The 21,841-nt window shown below is 41.7% G+C and overlaps 1 protein-coding gene across 5 annotated transcripts in view; it reads right to left on the minus strand.

Annotated features, from left to right (window-relative positions):
• Positions 1-2,162: 2,162 nt before the first annotated feature.
• The window catches only part of fars2 (phenylalanyl-tRNA synthetase 2, mitochondrial), a 429,869-nt gene continuing 410,190 nt past the window's right edge, over positions 2,163-21,841 (minus strand). For all 5 annotated transcript variants that reach the window (XM_073073030.1, XM_073073032.1, XM_073073028.1 and 2 more), the window contains one exon: positions 2,163-2,395. In XM_073073030.1, coding sequence (XP_072929131.1) covers positions 2,257-2,395 — 139 coding nt within the window. In that variant the 3' untranslated portion in view covers positions 2,163-2,256. The remainder of the gene's footprint in view (positions 2,396-21,841) is intronic.

Below are 21,841 nucleotides of genomic sequence, written 5' to 3' on the forward strand. Positions count from 1 at the left end.
CGGAGACTCCTGCTGCTACCTGAATTAGACCCAAAAGCCATGGCTCTTTTAAGGTCTTGAATCCTAATGGTAGCTCCCTTTAAGGTTTACTTTTACTTTTCACACTCAGATGCCCTGTTTCACTGAGAATGTCCTTTAGTCACCCCACCCCGCCCCCAGTTGTATTAGTAATAAATCTTTAATTCAAGTCACTGGTCAATGGTATGTCTACCTAATGGCCCATTCCAACCTCTGAGGTCCTGTTCTACCTAGGACTTCCTACCTAGGACAACACAGGATTCTCTCTATCTCTTACAAGCCTCCCTCCACTGCATTCCCTATCAGTACACTCTGTCTCTAAGACCTACTGAACTTCCTCTGGTAGCTCCATTATAAGAAAGATTTGTGTGCTTAGTGCAAGGTCTTTTCTATTGCACACAAAGTTTTGGGGTCCTCACCCACCATCAGTACAACATATCTCAGTAATGTCTAGGTGTTTTTCTTTGATACGTTTCTACTTCACTGAATGTGTTAGGTCCTGAATTTTGTCTAAAGGTAAGGATATTTTATCAGCAGGTTGCATTTCTATCAACAAAGGATGCAGTTTTTAAGTTATCGTCTACGCTGCCCTAACTTCCAACTGGTCAAAATCACTTAACGAATTTTCTTGCTATTCATGACTCCACCAATTTTCATGTCATCCACAAACTTACCAAACAGGCCACCTACACTTTTATCCAAATTATTAAGATTTTTTTTAAAAATCACATACCTAGCCCTGATCTTTACAGACCCCTAATCAGAAAAACAGCCCTCTACCACTATACCCTATCTTCCGTATCTTTCATGACCAAGCCAATTCTGAATCCTATCTACCAACTCAAGGCAGATCACATATGATTTAACCTTCTGGAGCATCCTACCATCAGGAACCTTGTCAAATGCCTTAATGAATCCTCAGTCAGCTGGCCGGGATCATTCTCATTCTCCTAGCTCTAGTACAGACCAATCCCAAGTTGGACTATCTGCATATTATTTCCAGAAACCCTCCTGGGTGCACGTAACAAATTCTACCCATCTGTAATGCATTAATGTATAGAGATTCCTCACAATTCAATTTGCAAGAGCATTTCATTGCCCATTTTTGCTTTCCTAATTTCTCCATTAACTTCTTTCCTGCTTCCTCTATGTTTCTCAAGGACCTTGTCAGATTTCAGCTTTGTAAACCTTACATTTCCTTTTACTTTTTAACAAAACTTGGAAATCTTTGTATCATCCAATGTTCCTGAAGCTTGCCATCCTCATTTTCATTCTCAGATGAACATTCTCACCATGAACTTTAATCAAATAGCCTTTAAATGACTCTTACATGTTAGATGTAGATTTACCCTCCAAAAGTTGGTCTATCTACTTTCTTCAGCTCCTGCCTAATACTGTTGTAATTAGCCTTCCCCTAATTTAGCACTTTCACCCAAGGGCCAATCTCATCTTTATCCAAATCTACAGTATATTAAAACTTATAGAATTATGGTCACCGTTCACATATACTCCCCAAGTGAACCTTCAATCACCTGGCCAGGGTCATTCCCTAATCTTAGGTCCAGTACAGACTAATCCCAAGTTGGACTATATACATATTATCTCCAGAAACCCTCCTGGGTGCACTAGCAAATTCTGCCTGTGTAAGCCGTTGGCACTTTGGTTTTAAGTACACTGCCACTTATGAGAACATCAGTAGTAACCCCAAATTCAGTTGTTTGTGCTGTTCAGTTTTTATGCTAACCTTTCATCAGTGATGGCAAGGGATTAGATGAGTCACTGATGAAATTAATGGCCAGTACCCAATGAAATGATTTAATTATGGGGATTCATGAAGGAATCTTAGTTCCATCATATGCTTCAATATATGGTCACCACTCAGATGTCTGCATTTATTTTCATTTCATTCAGGGAATAATCAGTTCTGTCCAGGCCAGAATCAAACATTTAAGAATCAACCCAAGGTGAGGAGCTTGATGCCCCCTGTACTTTGTTGATGCAGTTCAGCTCTTTGGAGCCAATTAACATGGAGTACAGCATAAACTCTCAGAGAAAACTTCCCTGTTTTACAGTGCAAGTTATTCTTTCAAATACCTGAAGATATGCCATATTCATATAAAATATTCTACTTTACTGAAATCCAGTTTGGTCTTAATTACAATGTTTTTTAATTCATACTTCTCTTCTGCACAAAAAGATTGACAGGTAAATTTAGAAACATTCCATTGTTCTCGTGATTTAATATCTGCCTTCTACTCCCAGTTTCTCAACGGTTCCTTTCTCAATAGCTCGATGAATGGTGCACACCTCCTCCTGGGTCAGCGTTCGTTCCATGTGGCGATAGGTAATCCTATAGCAGTGGCTGATCTTTTCTGTCCTAGATAGAGAAATAATCATGAGTTCATCCGCTGCAGACACAAACTGCACTTAACCAATCTACTGGATGCAAATACATTCAAAAGGTACAGACTACTCATTTTATTCATTTTGTTTCTAGTCTAGTCAGATGAACTCTGCACAGTTCTGTGATGAACTGATTAATTATTCCAAGATTTACAGCTTTCCCTTTTTAACTGACAGTATGTAGATACCATGTAGGCACATTTTCAGATTTGAAAGGACAGATACACTATCTATACCCAGCAGCTTTGTGAATTGGTGTCCTATTTCAGCACAATTCCAAATTCTTCTGTGTGATATGTGTACAATTACTTCACTTATTTTGCCAGAGAGAAATATCAATCACCAATGTCGACTGACCCAGCAACAGTTCTTTTTAATAAAAAATTAACTTATATCTAGGTCACTGTGCACTGAAAAATGAAAATGAATTATTTTCCTGTTGCTTCCCAGTTCATGAAAAAGAATTGTGTTCACAGGCCTAAGCAGCACTCTCTCAATGAAATTATTCTTTATCCATGCCTAGAGAGTCAGTATGATATTAAACAACACCAGCATTGCAGCTTAATCAGACATTTCCTCACTTGTCATCCACATATGAGATTCCCAACAAAGGTCTGTATAAACTGCAGTTAAGCAGCTGGCTGTAAGAAAGAGAAAAGAGTCATAATTTCTTGCTGTTATTCTTTCTACATTATTGGTTCCAACTAAATACTGTCAACTATATAACATTCATCTCAAGCAGCAAAAGATCTCAGGCACATCTACAGTTTCTTAGTTCTGAATCTTCCTTCTCAAACTATTCTTATGGTCACCTCCACTTGATACAGATAGCTGGTAGCCTTTACACTTGAAGAGGTTCAGAACAGCAATGCCTCCTATTAGTAAGTAAGCTGACATACCATCAGTACACTCTCAATTGCTCTAGAAAATCACCTGGTTCAAGAAGATTTATTTTTCTTGAATGTAAGTTTTGCAGTGTGGCTTATCTTATGGCAAGTAGATAGATAGATAGATAGATAGATAGATACTTTATTCATCCCCATGGGGAAATTCAACTTTTTTTCCAATGTCCCATACACTTGTTGTAGCAAAACTAATAACATACAATACTTAACTCAGTAAAAAATATGATATGCATCTAAATCACTATCTCAAAAAGCATTAATAATAGCTTTTAAAAAGTTCTTAAGTCCTGGTGGTTGAATTGTAAAGCCTAATGGCATTGGGGAGTATTGACCTCTTCATCCTGTCTGAGGAGCATTGCATCGATCGTAACCTGTCGCTGAAACTGCTTCTCTGTCTCTGGATGGTAAACAGGTATCCTAAAAATATCCAGAAACAACATGGGATACTTTTGTTCAGGGCACCACTGGCCCTGAGATTCCTTGATCATTCTGCACTTGACTTGCAGTTGATGTTGCTTCAACAGGAACACAGAAGAACTCCTGATGAAGTATTGGAAACACTGCCTCATTTGAACTATTTGTATTCTGCTCCTTGTAGCCATCAGTTCTCCAGAAGAGGCCACGTGAAGTTTAAAAGGGCCAGTGGTGGATATATCAGAAATACATCTGAAGTAACCTCTTAGAAGCAGACATGGTCACTCCCAATTAAAGAAAAACTTTCATTTCTGAGGCTCAGGTCCTGTTAGGGTCAGGAATTACCATCCCTTATTGCTCTCTATGAGCAGAATACAAGTTTCTTATTGCTTTCCTTCCCATCCAAACAAGCTTGTAACGCTAAAGGAAGGCTGGAAGCACCCAGTGTTGAAAATACCTACTGGATGTCAGTTAGGTGGCAAATGGCTTTCTACCCCATGCTGAACATTGTTTGATCACTATACTTGGTCTTCTGCAACTTATGGACGTAGTACAGTGTAAGCAACATTTAAAATGAACAGATTTCCGGAAAGAAGATCAACCATAATTTGAATCTAACACAATGAAATGGTTTTAAGTGCTGCCTCCAACTTGAACCTACTCCATTCTTTCTAGTTTCTTTGCAAAAACAACAGAAACTTTAGAAAGGTGAGTTGAGATGGGATGGCACAGTCAGAATTAATGGAACTCCTGAGGATTCTTATCCTCATTTATTTACATTTAATGAATGTTATGTCCTTACCCTATTGAATGCTTTTTCAATAGATGAGCAAGTCAAACACTTAATAATATTTTAAAAAGAGCTTATTGATTACCTAATTGGCAAAAATAGACAGCATTTGTTGAAGGAGCAGCACAAATGTGAGTTAAATTTTGAGGACAACAGACACAGAAAAGGCTATGTGGCTCTTGGTGGGTAAAAAAGCTATTGACTGCTAAAGTGGTCCCCAAATAGCTGATTTTGAAAGATTAATAACATCATAGATTCACAAATCAAACTAACTATACAGGTGAGCCCTACATGGTCAGCAGGACATGCAGGACATAAAGAATTATCACCATCAATTCCTATTGGGAATAATAAAGCTAATATTAAAAATTAAAACAAATACCTACACATTAGTGCAAAAACAGATTGGATTGGGAAATGAAACACACTGGCTTATAAAAGATGCTTAGTGGTTTGGGGTACTTGCATTGGCAAGTTTTTTCCTGAGTTTTATAAGGCTGAACCATGTGCACATTTCTGCTGACATTGACTGCTGTTCCTTGCCTGTGCCGTAAGAAGAGAAACCATCAGTGTAACATTTTACTTAGGTGTCTACCATTGCATTCCAACTACAGATATCAGCAAAATAAAATAGAGTGGAATTAGATTAAGGTGGGCTCTAAAAAACCCCAGTGATTAAGAAGCTTGTTCAATGCTTCAGTCAGAGCAGCTAAGCAATTTTTGATTTAATTTCAAACTGAATCAGTAATTCATGGCCCAATTTAATTGATCAAAAATAAAATGAATTTCTTGATTCACAGCCCAGTGTTATCGGGTCTGGAATGATTAGTGTTCACATAGGAATTATATCTTGTTCTATGGTTCAGTAAGATGCTGAAGCAAATGTGAAGCTTATTTTGAAGATGGCTACATTGATATTCTGGTTTTGGTGAGGGAACCAAAGCTGCTAACAGTATTCCAGGTGTGGCCTCATCAACAACCTGTACAACTAAATTCGAGTTTTGTTATTTTAAACTCCAACCCCCTTACAATAGAGATCAATATGACATCAGTTTTCTTAACTATGTGGTGGACCTTCTTTTTAACTTTTTATGATTCATACACTAAAACTCTCAGATCTCCCTGACCTACACTCATTTGCTTGTCATTTAGATAATCTGCATTTACATTCCTCTTACCAAATGACCTCACATTAAGACACAAGAGAGACTGCAGATGCAACATACACAAAATGCTGGAGGAACACAGCAGGTCAGGCAGCATAAAAAGAGGAAAATGAACAGTTGACTTTTTAGCCTAACGCACTTCGTCAGGACTTGAAAGGAAGAAGACAGAAGCCATACTAAAAGGACGGGGGAGGGGTGAGGGAGAAAAATAGGAAGTTGGGAGGGTAGGATGGGGATGAGGTGAGAAGCTGGGAAGTGATAGATGGAAGATGTAAAGAGCTGAAGAATTCCCCACCCTTAAGGCCTGCCATCACCTAAATCTTCCTCCCTCTGGTTTCCCATTGCCTTCCCTTTATTCCATGGTGTACTGTCCTCTCATATCTGATTCTTTTTTTCTTCAGCCCTTTACACCCTTATTGCATTCAAATAAAGCCCTTTAGGCTTTTTTTTTACAGCTTATACTAACTCTGGATTTGCTCTGTGCTACATGCTCTTGTTTAAATTTTCTGCATCTTCCTGTCACACTTTCACTATCCTGTGCCTCTGCGCTATCATTTCCCTTTATTTATTAAACATCCTGTTCTTGGACCCCACTCATTCCTATTTAGTTCAAAGCCTTGCCCACAATTCTATTTATGTGATTCGCCAGAATACTGGCTTGAGCATGGATCAGATGAAGTCCATCCTAAAGGAACAGCTTTCTTCTTCCCTATCAATTCCTACCAAACTTTATGCCAAACACTTACTTCCCTATTCCTATTCACTATTTGCCAGTTTACACTTATCTCAGATAAAATTATTACTTTTGTGGTTCTGTTTTTTTGATTTTGTCCTGATTGCCTCATCATCTTCCAGCAGAACCTTCTTCCTAGTCTTAACTAGGTGGAAAACAACTGGCTTCTCTCTCTCCCATTCTATGTTCTCCAGGCCAGAAGAGATCAAAGTTCAAAGTATAATTATTATAAAAATACATGTATGTCACCATATGCAACATTGAGATTCTTTTTCTTGCAAGCAAATGCAGTAAGTCCAAGAAATACAATAGAATCAATGAAAGACCACACCCAAAAGGACAGACTAACAACCAATATGCAGAAGACAACAAACTGTGCAAGTAGAAAAGAGAAAATAATAATATTAATTAATTGATTGATTGATTAATTAGCAATAAATATTGAGAACATGAGATGAAGAGTCCATAGGTTGTGGGAAGATGTCAATGTTGGGGCAAATGAAGCTGAGTGAAGTCATCCCCTCTGGTTCAAAAGCCTGATGGTTGAGGGCTAATGACTGTTTCTGAACTTAGTAGTGTGGGTCCTGAGGCTCCCGTACCTTCTTCTTGATGACATGAGCAAGGAGAGAGCATAGCCTGGGTGGTAGGGGTCCTTGCTAATGGATGTTGCTTTCCTGTGGCAGCGCTCCATGTAGATGTGCTCAGTGATGGGGAGAGCTTTATCTGTGATAGACTGGGCCATATCCATTACTTTGCGCAGGATTTTTCTTACCAGGCCTTGGTGTTTCCACACCAGGCCATAGTACAACCAGTTAATAGATGTTCCATCACACAAAGTTTGTCAAAGTTTTAGGTGTCATGCCAATTTTCCACAAACTTTTAAGTAAGTAGAGGCAGAGTTATGCTTTCTTCATAATTGCACTTACGTGCTGGGCATGGACAAATTTTCTCAAATAATAACAGTGAAGAATTTAAAGTTGCTGACACTCTCCACCTCTAAGGCCCCAAGAAGAAGCTCACGGCCTCCAGTTTCCACATCTGAAGTCAATAATCAGCTCCTGGGTCTTGCTGACATTTATTGAGGCGCTACTCAGCCAGATTGTTGTTCTCTCACCATTAAGCCAGATTTTCAAATTCCCTCCTCTCTGCTGATTTGTCACCACTTTTGATTCGGCCAATGACAGTGACGTTGTCAGCAAACTTATATATGGTATTACAGCTGTAACTAGCCTCACAGTCATGAGTATAAAGTGAGTAGAGCAGGGGCTTAAACATACTGAATTGGGGTGCAGCTGTGCTGATGGAGATTGTGGAGGAGATGTTGTTGCCAATCTCATATGACTGGAGTGACAAGTGAGGAAAACGAAGATCTAATTGCACAAGGAGGTATTGAGGCCAATGTCTTATTGATTAGTTTTGAGGGATAATAATATTGAATACCAAGCTATAGTCAATAAAGAGCCTTAACCCTGGCACAGGCTGGTAGCACAGCCTTCAAGACTCTCTTTCTTTGTAGCAGAGAACAGTGTCGGTTCCCCTAACAATGTGACCTCCTTCCCCCCTCCACCACAGTGGCACAGAAAACCACTTGCTTACACATCCTCTGGTAATACCCACCCTCACACACAGGGAGTAAGAACATCACACCTGTTGGATAAAGGACAGTATTTTGATCCCTCTACTTGCTTGTTCTGCAGTCACATTGTCTTGTCCCAGAAAATTGCAAGATAGATTATCTAAGGGGTGGGACTGCCTCAACTGACTCCATGAACCCAGCAACGGGTCCCCTGGCCCACAATTTGTGCCAATCTAATTACATTAGTAATTTAATACAAATTCTTCTGTCTACACAATGTCCACATCTCTCCATTCTGTGCCGATCCATGTGCCTAGAATGGAGGCATTTCTAACCCTGGCAGCACATTCCAGCCATCCACTACTCTGTGTAAAAACAAAAACCTGTCCCACACATCTGCAACGAACATAACCCTTCTCAGTTTAAATGCATGCTCTCTAGTTTTAGATATTTTGACTCTGGGAGGGAGATACCAGTTGTCTATTCTATCTGATCTTATGAAGTTTAATAAGGTCTATCCTCAGCCTCTACAGCCCCAGAGAAAACAACCTTTTAGAAAACATAGAAACATAGAAAACCTACAGCACAATACAAGCCCTTTGGCCCACAAAGCTGTGCCAAACATGTCCTTACCTGACAAACTACCTAAAGTTACCCATAGCCCTCTATTTTTCTGAGCTCCATGTACCTGTCCAGTAGTTTCTTAAAAGACCATATCGTATCTGCCTCCACCACCGTTGCCAGCAGCCCATTCCACACACTCACCACTCTCTGAGTAAAAGACTTACCCCTGACATCTCCTCTGTACCTACATCCAAGCACCTTAAAACTGTGCCCTCTCGTGCTAGCCATTCCATCCCTGGGAAAAAGCCTCTGACTATCCACATGATCAATGCCTCTCATCATCTTATACACCTCTATCAGGTCACCTCTCATCCTCTGTCACTCCAAAGAGAAAAGTCCGAATTCACTCAGCCTATTCTCATAAGGCATGCTTCCTAATCCATGCAACATCCTTGTAAATCTCCTCTGCACCCTTTCTGTGGTTTCCATATCCTTCCTGTAGTGAGGCGACCAAAAGTGAGCACAGTACTCCAAGTGGGGTCTGACCAGGGTCCTATATAGCTGCAACATTATCTCTCGGCTCTTAAACTCAATCCCAGGATTGATGAAGGCCAATGCACCTTATGCTTTTTTAACCACAGAGTCAACCTGCGCAGCAGCTTTGAGTGTTCTATGAATTCAGACCCCAAGATCCCACTGATCCTCCACACTGCCAAGAGTCTTACCATTAATACTATATTCTGCCATCATATTTGACCTATCATAATGAACCACCTCACACTTATCTGGGTTGAACTCCATCTGCCACTTCTCAGCCCAGTTTTGCATCCTATCAATGTCCCGCTGTAACCTCTGACAGCCCTCCACACTATCCACAACACCCCAACCTTTGCGTCATCAGCAATTTTACTAACCCATCCCTCCACTTCCTCAACCAGGTCATTTATAAAAATCATGAAGAGCAGGGTTCCCAGAACAGATCACAGAGACACTCCACTGGTCACTGACCTCCATGCAGAATATCACCACTCTACAATCCCTCTTTGCCCTCTGTGGGCAAGCCAGTTCTAGATCCACAAAGCAATGTTCCCTTGGATCCCATGCCTCCTTACTTTTTCAGTAAGCCTTGCATGGGGTACCTTATCAAATGCCTTGCTGAAATCCATATACACTACATCTACAGCTGTACTTACATCAATGTGTTTAGTCACATCCTAAAAAAATTCAGTCAGGCTCATAACGCACCTTTCACAAAGCTATGCTGACTATTCCTAATCATATTATGCCTCTCCAAACGTTTATAAATCTTGCCTCTCAAGATCTTCTCCATCAACTTACCAACCACTGAAGTAAGACTCAATGGTCTATAATTTCCTGGGCTATCTCTGCTCCCTTTCTTGAATAAAGGAACAACATCTGCAACTTTCCAAATCTCTGAAACCTTTCCCGTCCCCATTGATGATGCAAAGATCATTGCCAAAGGCTCAGCAATCTCCTCCCTCGCCTCCTACAGTAGCCTGGGGTACATCTCGTCCAGCCCCGGTGACTTATCCAACTTGATGCTTTCCAAAAGCTCCAGCTCATCCTCTTTCTTAATGTCTACATGCTCAAGCTCTTCAGTCCACTGTAAGTCATCCCTACAATCGCTAAGATCCTTTTCCGTAGTGAATACTGAAGCAAAGTATTCTAAGTACGTCTGCTATCTCCTCCGGTTCCATACACATTTTTCCACTGTCACACTTGATTGGTCCTATTCTCTCATGTCTTATCCTCTTGCTCTTCACTTACTTGTAGAATGCCTTGGGGTTTTCCTTAATCTTGTCCGCCAAGCCTTTCCTTATAGCACATGCCCACGTGTTGGTGTGTTGTCACTATATGATATGGGAGCTGACAGACCCCATTGTGGTTCTTGGTGATGACATCCGCAGCAAGTGTTGGCTGCTCAAGGAACTCAGACTCAAAGCTGATGATCTGGAATCTGAGCTTCGAACACTGTGATGCATCAGGGAGAGGGAGAGTTACATGTGACTAAAAAGGTACGAGGTTTAAGCAGATTGGCCATTGCTGGAGTGGGCAGGGTTAGAGTGGGGAATTGATGAGTTGGCTCAACACTTTTCGCAAGAGGAGGTTGAAGCTATTTTGATTCGGCCATTGTATGGGTGGCCCAATGGAAGAGTTTAAAATCTGAGCCTTTGGCCAGGAGACACAGGTGATTACAATTAGGTTTTTTTTAAAAACAGTATTATTTTCAGACATTGTAATGCATCATGGAGGGGAAAAGTTACCTGGACTCTGTGTGGCAGGCAGAAGGATCCAAGAGGAGGTGCTGGAGAAGCTTGAGCTCTTGAGCTTGTTCAACAGGTCAGAGATAGTTGCTCACCGTGAGGATGAGAGTGGGGGTTGTAGGAAAGATGAGTAACCAGACTGTGGCACCGTGATTCAGGGAGTCATTCAACAGTGAGGAGAGAACTGCAATGTAGTGGTAATTGGGGATAGTATAGTCAGGGGAATAGACACAATTCTCTGTTGAAAGGATCGAGAGTCCTGAAAGCTGCGTTGTCTGCCTGGTGCCCAGGTTCAGCACATCTCAACTAACCTGCAGAGGAACTTGAACTGGGAGGGGAATAATCCACTTGGCACTGTCTATGTGAGTACCAATAACCATAAGACCATAAAACAAAGGAGCAGAAGTCGGCCATTCAGCCCATCGAGTCAGCTCCACCATTTCATCATGAGCTGATCCAATCTCCCCTTTAGTCCCATTCCCCCGCCTTCTCACCATAACCTTTGATGCCCTGACTACTCAAATACCTATCAATCTCTGCCTTAAATACACCCAATGACTTAGCCTCCACTGCCGCCCGTGGCAACAAATTCCATAGATTCACCACCCTATGGCTAAAAATTTTTTTTCGCATCTCTGTTCTGAATGGGCGCCATGCAATCCTCAAGTCATGTCCTCTCGTACTAGACTCCCCCACCATGGGAAACAACTTTGCCACATCCACTCTGTCCATGCCTTTCACCATTTGAAATGTTTCTATGAGGCCCCCCCTCATTCTTCTAAACTCCAAGGAGTACAGTCTAAGAGCGGTCAAACGTTCCTCATATGTTAACCCTCTCCAATGTCAGCACATCCTTTCTTAAATAAGGAGCCCAAAACTGCACACAGTATTCCAAGTGAGGTCTTACCAGTGCCTTATAGGGCATCCTCAACATCACATCCCTGCTCCTATACTCTATTCCTCTAGAAACGAATGCCAACATTGCATTCACCTTCTTCACCACTGACTCAACCTGGAGGTTAACCTTTAAGGGTATCCTGCACGAGGACTCCCAAATCCCGTTGCATGTCAGAACTTTGAATTCTCTCCCCATTTAAATAATAGTCTGCCCGTTTATTTCTTCTACCAAAGTGCATGACCGTACACTTTCCGACATTGTAATTCATTTGCTACTTCTTTGCCCATTCCCCCAATCTATCCAAGTCTCTCTGCAGACTCTCTGTTTCCTCAGCACTACCGGGCCCTCCACCTATCTTTGTATCATCAACAAACTTAGCCACAAAGCCATCTATTCCATAGTCCAAATCACTGATATACAATGTAAAAAGAAGTGGCCCCAACACGGACCCCTGTGGAACACCACTGGTAACCAGCAGCCAACCACTTTATTCCCACTCTCTGTTTCCTGCCAATCAACCAACGCTCTATCCACGTATGTAACTTTCCCATAATTCCATGGGTTCTTATCTTGTTTAGCAGCTTCATGTGCGGCACCTTGTCAAAGGCCTTCTGAAAATCCAAATACACAACATCCACTGCATCTCCCTTGTCTAACCTACTTGTAATTTCCTCAAAAAATTACACTAGGTTTGTCAGGTTTGTTACTCTTTATATACTTGAAAAAGCTTTTAGTATCCTCTTTGATATTATTTGCTAGCTTCCTTTCATAGTTCCTCTTTTCCCTCTTAATGACTTTCTTAGTTTCCTTTTGTACGCTTTTATAAACTTCCCAATCCTCTGACTTCCCACTAATTTTTGCTTCCTTGTATGCCCTCTGTTTTGATTTTACTTTGGCTTTAACGTAGGAAGAATATGGAAAGAGGTTCTGCTGAGGGAATTTGCACGAGGTCAATTAGATCAGAGAGCTAAACGTGTGTCTCAAAGATGGGTGTGTGAATTTGCACAAGGTTAATTGGATCAGAGAGTTAAATGCGTGCCTCAAAGATAGGTGTGGGAGAAGTGGGTTTGAATTTGTGGGACATTGGCACCAGTATTGGGGAAGGGGGGCAGGAACTGTTCTGATAGGACGGGCTCCACCTGAATCATGCAGAGGCCAGGGTCCTGTGAAGGACGGACAGGTGGCCAGAAGGGGTGGGGTGGCTCTGTTGGTAAAAAAGAGTGGAAATTGAGCTGGCAGGGTGCAGGCCTCAGAGCATTTCCAAGTGGCACAGACCTGATCCAAGAGCGAGGGACAACTCAATGTTTTAGATGGGAAGTATTGGGTGCAGCCTAATTAAGGTGGCAGGTCCCATGCCCAAGAGTGTATCAAAGCAGCAGGGCCAGGGTCCAAGAGTGAGGAACAAACCATGGTTTAGCTGATTTAAGCACTAGGCCAAACTGAAATGGTCAGGGTATTGGGGCCGGAGGCAAGGGACAGGCTGGTGTTCTGCTCACTACTTGCAAGGTTCACTTGTCTCTGCGCTGAACTGAGGCTGTGGTCTGCAACTAACGGGCTTGTGATTGGCTATATTGGCTGGATGGTTGTGGACTCACAATCGTGAACTTCAGTTCTGAGTTTTAGTTGTTTACTTTTATGGTTGGCAAAAAAAAAATTCTGCATATTGGGTGTTTGACAATATTTTTTTTACTAGGTTCAATTGGGTTTCTTTGTTTTGTGGCTGCCTGTGAGGAGATGAATCTCAAGGATGTATATAGTATACATACTTTGATAATAAATGTACTTTGAACTTTGAAGAGCAAAAGAGAGGTGAGAGTGGATATGGGTTACTGGAAAATGACGCTGGAGAGGTAGTAATGGGAGACAAGGAAACGGTAGATGAACTTAGTAGTATTTTGCATCAGTCTTTATTGTGGAAGACACCAACACTATACCAGACGGGGCAGAAGTGAGTGTAGTTGCTATCACTAAGGAGGAAACGCTCTGGAGGCTGAAAGGTCTGATGGTAAATAAGTCTCCTGGACCAGATCAGAGGCAACCAGATGACATGCTAGAGTTATGAAAGAGGCAGTTGAAGAGATTGAAGTGGTATTAGTAATGATCTTCCAAGAATCACTAGATTCTAGAATGGTTCTGGAGGTGTGGAAAATTGCAAATGTCACTCCACTCTATAAGAAGGGAGAGAGGAATTGACAAGAAATTATAAGCCACTTCACAGGACATCTATGGTTGAGAAGATGTTGGAGTCCATCCTAAAGGATTCCACCCACCCCCATCAGAGAGGAGGCTACATAACATCCACACCAGGACCACCAGACTCCAAAACAGTTCCTTTCTCCAAGCAGGAAGGCTGATCAACACCTCCACCACCAGTACTTCTTCATTTCCTGTAAGCCACCTTATGTACAGGCACTCCTGTGCCTAGTCACCTAAAGGATATACATTCAATCTATTGATATAATGTATTTCCCATTGGTACGTGGATATACTGTATGTCTCTGCCAATGGAAGTAAAAGGTGTTCCTTTACTCTCCTAGCCTGCAGGTCATCCTTGAGCAAGGTGTAGCACCTGCTTACCCCTACCCCCCCCCCCCCCCCCGTTCAGGGTCACGTGAAGCCCTGGGAGCAGGTGGTGGATGGTCATATGAGCAGCTGGTGCATATCACAAGTCCTGATACCAGGCAGACAATCTCTAAAGAATAGATTGGGGTAACTGTCCAACGACACTGCTCATAAAAAGGCAATGGCAAAACACTTGTGTGGAAAAATTTGCCAAGTACAACCTTGGTCGTAAGACCATGATCGCCCATATCATGTGACATGGCACATGATGATGATCTTATGTATTTATATTTATTGTGTCTTTTTAAAAATTGTTGTGTTCTTTATTTTATTGTTTTTTTGTGCTACATTGAATCCAGAGTAACAATTATTCCATTCTCCTTTACACTTGTCCACTGGAAATGACATTAACTAATATTGAATTTCGAATGATAAATAGACAGAAGTCAACATGGTTTCCTGAAGGGGAAATCTTGCCTAACAAATCTTTTGGAACTCTTTGAGCAAATAACATGCTAGGTAGACAAAGGAAAGGCAGTGGATGTTGTTTACTTGGATTTTCTGAAGGCCTTTGACGAGGTGCCACCCATGAGGCAGTTAAACAAGATAAGACCCATGGTATTACAGGAAAGATACCAGCATGGTTAGAAGATTGGCTAACTGGCAGGAGGTAAAGAATGGGAACAAAAGGTCTTTTCTGATTGGTTGCCAGTGACCACTGGTACTTTACAGGGGGCTCTATTGGGACTGCTTCTTTTCACGTTATAGGTCAATTTTGGATAACAAAATTGATCGCTTTGTGGCCAAGTTTGTGGATGACATAAGTTTGGAGAGCTGGGTAGTGTTGAGGAAGCAGGAAATCTGCAGAAGAACTTGGACAGATTAGGAGAATGGGCAAAGAAGTGGCAGATGGAATACAGTGGAGGGAAAAGTATGGTCATGCACTTTGGTAGAAGGAATAAAGATGTGGATTATTTTCTAAATGGGTAACGAATTCAGAAATCAGAGTTCAAATAGACTTGGTAGTCCTAGTGCAGGAATCCCCGAGGTTAACTTACAGGTTGAGTCAGTAGTAAGGAAGGCAAATGCGATATTAGCATTCATTTTGAGAGGACTAGAATATAAAAGCAAGGATGTAATGCCAAGTCTTTATACGGTATTTGGAAGACCACACTTGGTATCTGGTGAGCAGTTTTGGGCCCTTTATCTGAGAAAGGACATGCTGAAATTCAAAAGGGTCCAAAGGAGGTTCACAAGAATGATCCCACGATAAAAGTGATGGAGGAGCATTGGATGGCTCTAGGCCTGTACTCTCTGAAGTCTAGAAGAATGATGGGGATCTTACTGAAACCTATTGAATATTGAAAAGCCTAAATAGAGTGGATGTAGAAAGGATGTTTCCTTTCGTGGGTGAGTTTAGGACCAGACGGCACAGCCTTAGAATACAAGGATGTCACTTTAGAACAGAGATAAGGAAGAGTTTCTTCAACCAGAGGGTGGTGAATCTGGGAATTCAATGCCACAAATGGCTCTGGAGGCCAAGGTATTCAGTATATAGGTTGATAAGTTCTTGATTAGTTAGGGTGTTGGAGAAGGCAGGAGAACGGTGGTTGAGGGGATAATAAATCAGCCATAGTAGAATAATGGAGCAGACTCAATAGGCTAAATGACATGATTCTGCTCCCTTGTCTTGCCTTATCCTATCCTATCCTAAACACAGCAGCATCTTGGTGAATCTCTGTCCCTCTCTAAGGCCTACACATCCTTTCTAAATATTGGGGCAATCAGAACTGAATGCAATTCTCCAGATGTGGCCTAACCAGACTTTTATAAAGCTGCAACTTAACTCTCTAACTCTTAAACTCAGTTCCTTGACTAATAAAAGCAAGCATGTCAAACGCCTTCTTTGTTGTTGTTCTTTTCTGCGTCTTGTGATGTATCGGGTGGCAATCTTGCCATTTATTTAGCACTTTTGTCTGTCTTTTTACAAGACTGAGTGGCTAGCTCAATGCTCAACCCAGCATGCATGGAAACCATGCAAGGATTTGAACCCAGGACCACTCCCCTTGAAATCACTATGTACCAGCCTGAAAAATGTCTTCTTTACCACCTTTTAATCTGTACATCAATAAAAATTCTAAAACTTGATCATCTAGCTATGGAGTAAGCTGATTTTGAAGAATGCATCAGGATCAGTTTTAAAAAAATCTGTGACCATCCAATTTAACAAATCTCCTCATTATTTTATTAACGTCTATAAGATCAGCAGCTTCCTTCACTCTATATAAAACATTCCCAGCCTATCTAGTTTCCCCTCATAACGCAAGCCTTCCAGTCCTGGCAATGTCCTTGTGAATCTAGCTTAGTCACATCCTTCCCATAGTGTAGCTACACGATTAGCCAGGTATCATCTCATCAATGTCCTGTACACTTTAAACAAGGCGCCACAACCCTTGTATTCAGTGACCATTCCAATGAAGGTAAAGATGCCATATATATTCACAACTTTGTCTACCCATGTCACCACTTTCAAGGAACTCTTTACTTGTTTACCTATGTATTCTTTGCAGGGGAAAACATTTTTTCCTTTATCTCTGCAATGTTAAAGATGAGACAGACTCACCCTTTTAAAGTTCTTTGGGCATCACATTTAAAGATCAAGGCCATTATACCTCAACCACACCAACCAGCTAAAGACAAAGACCTCTCTGACAGCTCCAAAACTGGTGATACGCAACTGAATGTTGAATAATTTAAAGTAGAGTAAACTTGTACACTTTTCAGAACATCTGAGCAGCAGTGGGAATTTTGTCTCAACTTTATGGCATATTTTTGCTTCCTTTAGTACCTTTTGCAACATCTCCCCCAAATAATGTTAAAAGTAATGTGACACATAAAATCCATCTTCTGCAAGATTTCCAACATCACCAGTCCTATAAATGAGAACTCTTATTCCCTCAAACAGCTGGGTCTCACTGATCCTATTTCCTCTGAAACCGAGCTATTTAAAAGACCAACATTCAAACTACATTAGTTCTCTTCACTGAGACCTGAGGCCCCTGCGTTCACAAACATTGCTCATCGACTTTCCCTCTGGTCATCAATGTTCACTCGCTGTTTTTCAGCTTCAGGGATATTTCCAGGTTGCTTATGCTCTTACAGAGACTGTCTGATAACCATTCTTCATAGCCTGCTCTGGTCTCCCTGACCTCCCAACCTCATTCATTAATGCAGTATCCACTTGTTTCCTGCAGATAATGTTGGGTTTCACTAAAATGATGCCCTGTAAGTAACCTGATCTTTATGTGACCAGGTGATTTGTAATGTTGTATGAACAGTATTAAAAGGCAACAATGTTACTCCTAGCCAAGGTTATGTTTAGCCAAGAGGCGATGCAAGGGTAATGTTCGTGCTTCACGTTTACCCAGACCTAGGGCCCACTCCTACCAGAGTAACTACACTCATCCAGAAAGTCATGTGGCATGGGATCAGTGGAACCTTAGCTGTTTGGATAAAAAAATCGGCTTACATGAAGAAAGCAGAGGATTGTAGTGGAAGGAAAGTATTCTGCCTGGAGGTCGGTGACTAGTGGAGTGCTGCAAGGATCTGTCCTGGGACCCCTGCTGTTTGTGATTTTTATAAATGACCTGGATGAAGAGGCGGAAGGATGGGTAAGTAAGTTTGCGGATGACATGAAGATTGGAGAAGTTGTGGATGGAGCTGTAGGTTGTCGAAGGTTACAAGAGGATATAGACAGGATGCAGAGTTGGGCAGAAAAGTGGCAGATGGAGTTCAATCCGGTTAAGTGTGAGGTGATGCATTTTCGGAAGGACAAACCAGAAGGCTGAGTACAAGGTTAATGGTCGGTTACTTAAGAGTGTGGATGAACAGGGGGACCTTGGGGTTCAAATCCATACATCCCTCAAGGTAGCTGCACAGGTTGATAGGGTAGTTAAGAAGGCCTATGGGATGCTAGGCTTCAATAATAAGGGGATTGAGTTCAAGAGTAAAGAGGTCATGTTGCAACTCTACAAATCTCTGGTGAGACCACACTCAGGAGTATTGTGTTCAGTTCTGGTCACCTCATTATAGGAAGGAAGTGGAAGCTATGGAGAGGGTGCAGAGGAGATTTATCAGGATGTTGTCTGGTTTGGAAAACAAGTCTTATGAGGCAAAGTTAGCAGAGCTGGGACTTTTCTCTTTGGAGCGTAGAAGGATGAGAGGGGACTTGATAGAGGTCTACAAGATTATGAGAGGCATAGATAGGGTGGATAGTCAGTACCTGTTTCCCAGGGCATGAATAGCAAACACCAAAGGGCATATGTACAAAGTTAAGGGAGGGAAGTTTAGGGGAGTCATCAGGGGTAAATTTTTTACAGAGAGGATTGTGGGTGCCTGGAATGACTTGCCAGGGATGGTGGTGGAGGCTAAATCATATGGGGTATTTAAGAGCCTTTTGGACAGGCACATGGATGAAAGAAAAATAGAGGGTTACGGGGGTAGCGAGGGTTGAGTACTTTTTTTTAAAGGAAAATATGGGTCGGCACAACATCAAGGGCTGATGGGCCTGTACTGTGCTGTAGTATTCTAGTGTTCTAGTGAATTTAGGAGCCGAGAGGTAATGTTGCAGCTATATAGGATCCTGGTCAGACCCCACTTGGAGTACAGTGTTCAGTTCTGGTTGCCTCACTACAGGAAGGATTTGGAAAGAGTGCAGAGGAGATCTACAAGGATGTTGCCTGGATTAGGGAGCATGCCTTATGAGAATAGGTTGAGTGAACTTGGCCTTTTCTCCTTGGAGTGACGGAGGATGAGAGGTGACCTGATACAGATGTACAAGATGATGAGAGGTATTGATCATGTGGATAGTCAAAGGTTTTTTCCCAGGGCTGAAATGGTTGACACAAGAGAACACAGGTTTAAGGTGCTTGGGAGTAGGTACAGAGGAGATGTCAGGGTTAAGTCTTTTACTCAAAGAGTGATGAGTGTGTGGAATGGGCTGCCGGCAACAGTGGTGGAGGCAGATACTATAGGGTCTCTTCAGAGGCTTTTAGATAGTAAAACAGAGGGCTATAGGTAAGCCTAGTAATTTCTAAGGTAGGGACATGTTCGGTACAACTTTGTGGGCCAAAGGGCCTGTATCGTGCTGCAGGTTTTCTATGTTTTTCCCAATCAGTCATAAGAAACTATGGTGGTGATCAAAGATTAAGTCATTTGACTAGTAATCCAGCACAGAAAGCATCCTATCCAGATGCATCACAACTTGGTATGGCAAACATTCTGCCCAAGACCACAAGAGATTGCAGAGAGATGTGAACTCAGCTCAGTCCATCAGACAAACCAGCCTCCCTCTCCACTGGCTCCATCAATACATGTTGCTATCTAGGGAAAGCAGCCCTCATAATGAACACCTTCCCAAACCCCAGTTGTTCTTTCCTCTCCCCCCTCCAAAAGACAATAAGCTTGAGAGCATGTGCCACCAAGGTCAAGGATGGCCTCTATCACATTGTTATCTTGAATGGACCTCTTATTCACTAAAAGGGAATTCCTGGTCTCCCAATCTACCTCGTTATGCCCTTTCATTTCATTTGTCTACCTGCATTTTCAATAAAGAAGTACTGAAGTGGAACTATAATACAATCATGACAATATCCATGCTGTATTGAACATTCACATTCAGAATACATGGAAAATTAAGGTAATCTCTGAGTAGATAACAATTCTCCATAGCAGTTACCAACAAGCTGCAGGGAGTCGTGCATCATTTGGAGATAGGATCATATTCTGCCCCATGATTACACAGAGGTGTCAGCTAAAACAACATTACTGGTCACCAGAGCGCCACTATCCCAGATGTTCATGACATTGACAAAAAAGCCCTATTGACAAAGATAGGGCTCAACATTCAAAAATAATGCTAAGAACTTTAAAGAAAATGGATGCGCATGTCAGAAATATTAAGAATCTTTCATGATTTCAGAATAATATTCTTGTAACCACCAAACATTATTTACTTTTCATTATTTATCTGATATATGAAGCTATCAAAGTACCAAACTACAGTACAACATTTTCACTTCCTTATAGTCATTGCAAAACAGAACCATCAGATTCAGTCAGATTTGGTGGAGAGCAGCAGCTGAAAGTTGTTATAGAGCCATTAACATTTAGCCCATGAAAATCAAAAAAAATCTGCAGATACTGGAAATCTGAGACCAACACATAAAATGAAATATTAATCCTGTTTGTCTTTCCACAGATTCCTAACCTACAGTGTTTCCATTGTTTGTGCTTTTAATTAATACCCTGCCTGTACTTTAACACAGTCGTTTAATAAAGGAAGTGTCGATTTGAATCGCACCTTATAGCCCCTTGGAGCAGGGGAAAGTTCAACTACCCGGATCTCAAGGAAGGTAAGGCCCGGACATCAGAGGTTTCAAAGGAAGAGTAGCAGATGGAACAGTTTGGGAAAGCGATTCACGGGGGGTAGTCGCTAAAAATGTATTGAATGGATTGAGAGTTTGCATCATAGATTTGCCAAATCACAATCGAGATTATACAGCCAGAGAAATTTATAGAGATAGGACCAGGCAAGGCATGAAGGAATTTAAAAATAACAGAAAGAATTTTCAGTCTGAAGCACTGCTTATTGCTTTATTATTGCTTAATAAGAAATGGGTGAAGACATAAACAGAAGAAGTAGGAGTGTGCCAGACAGCCCTGTACTCCACCATTCAATAAAATCAAGGACAGCCATTGATCAACACTGATTTCATTATGGGTCACTTTGTTATTTCAAATAATAGATAGTACATATTACCAATATTTTCAAAAATATCAGGGTTGAGTGTGTTAATCCTAAAATTATTATAAAGAATAGACTGCTGCAGCTTAAATTACATTTTTTTCAGAAATCATTTGCCCTTAGGATGTAATTTGGAGGTACTGGCAGTCCAATCTGTCATTAGTGCATGTGTGACCTGAGTCATTTTACCAAAATCAAAAACCACCTTCAACCCAAGGCTGTACATTTCTAAAAACCGAGAATTGAGAAGGGCACGTGCTGGAAGGAACACTGGAAAAAAAAAACTCCTCCACCCTTGTGCTGTCCTTGACACCACTGTTCTTGACTCTACGCTAATGCTAGCTAGCCAGTCCAGCCTCACTTGGAGTCACGAAGACCATGCATCAATAGTGTCTCAAGAACAGCATGGTCTCAGGAGCAGACTGTATCCCAGCTGTGCAAATACAATCACTTTGAAACTACTGGATCATCTGTTCGGACATTGGGAACTTCTCTGCCTGGGTTCCGACTTCTCCCTAGCACCCAGAGCAATCCAACCTCGCACCAGGGCCAGTTGAACGAGCATCAGAGCTTCTCTGCCCAGGCCCCAACCTCTCTTCATGGTGCCCAGAGTGATCCAACTTCACTCCTGGGCCAGCTGCACGGGCATCAGCAACATACTATCTCGGCTCATCCCCCAAACTCACCCTTCGGTGTTTGTGGCAATAATTTAACACAATTTA

This window comes from Hemitrygon akajei, chromosome 20 (genome assembly GCF_048418815.1).
Source record: "Hemitrygon akajei chromosome 20, sHemAka1.3, whole genome shotgun sequence".
In the NCBI taxonomy this organism is placed as follows: domain Eukaryota; kingdom Metazoa; phylum Chordata; class Chondrichthyes; order Myliobatiformes; family Dasyatidae; genus Hemitrygon; species Hemitrygon akajei.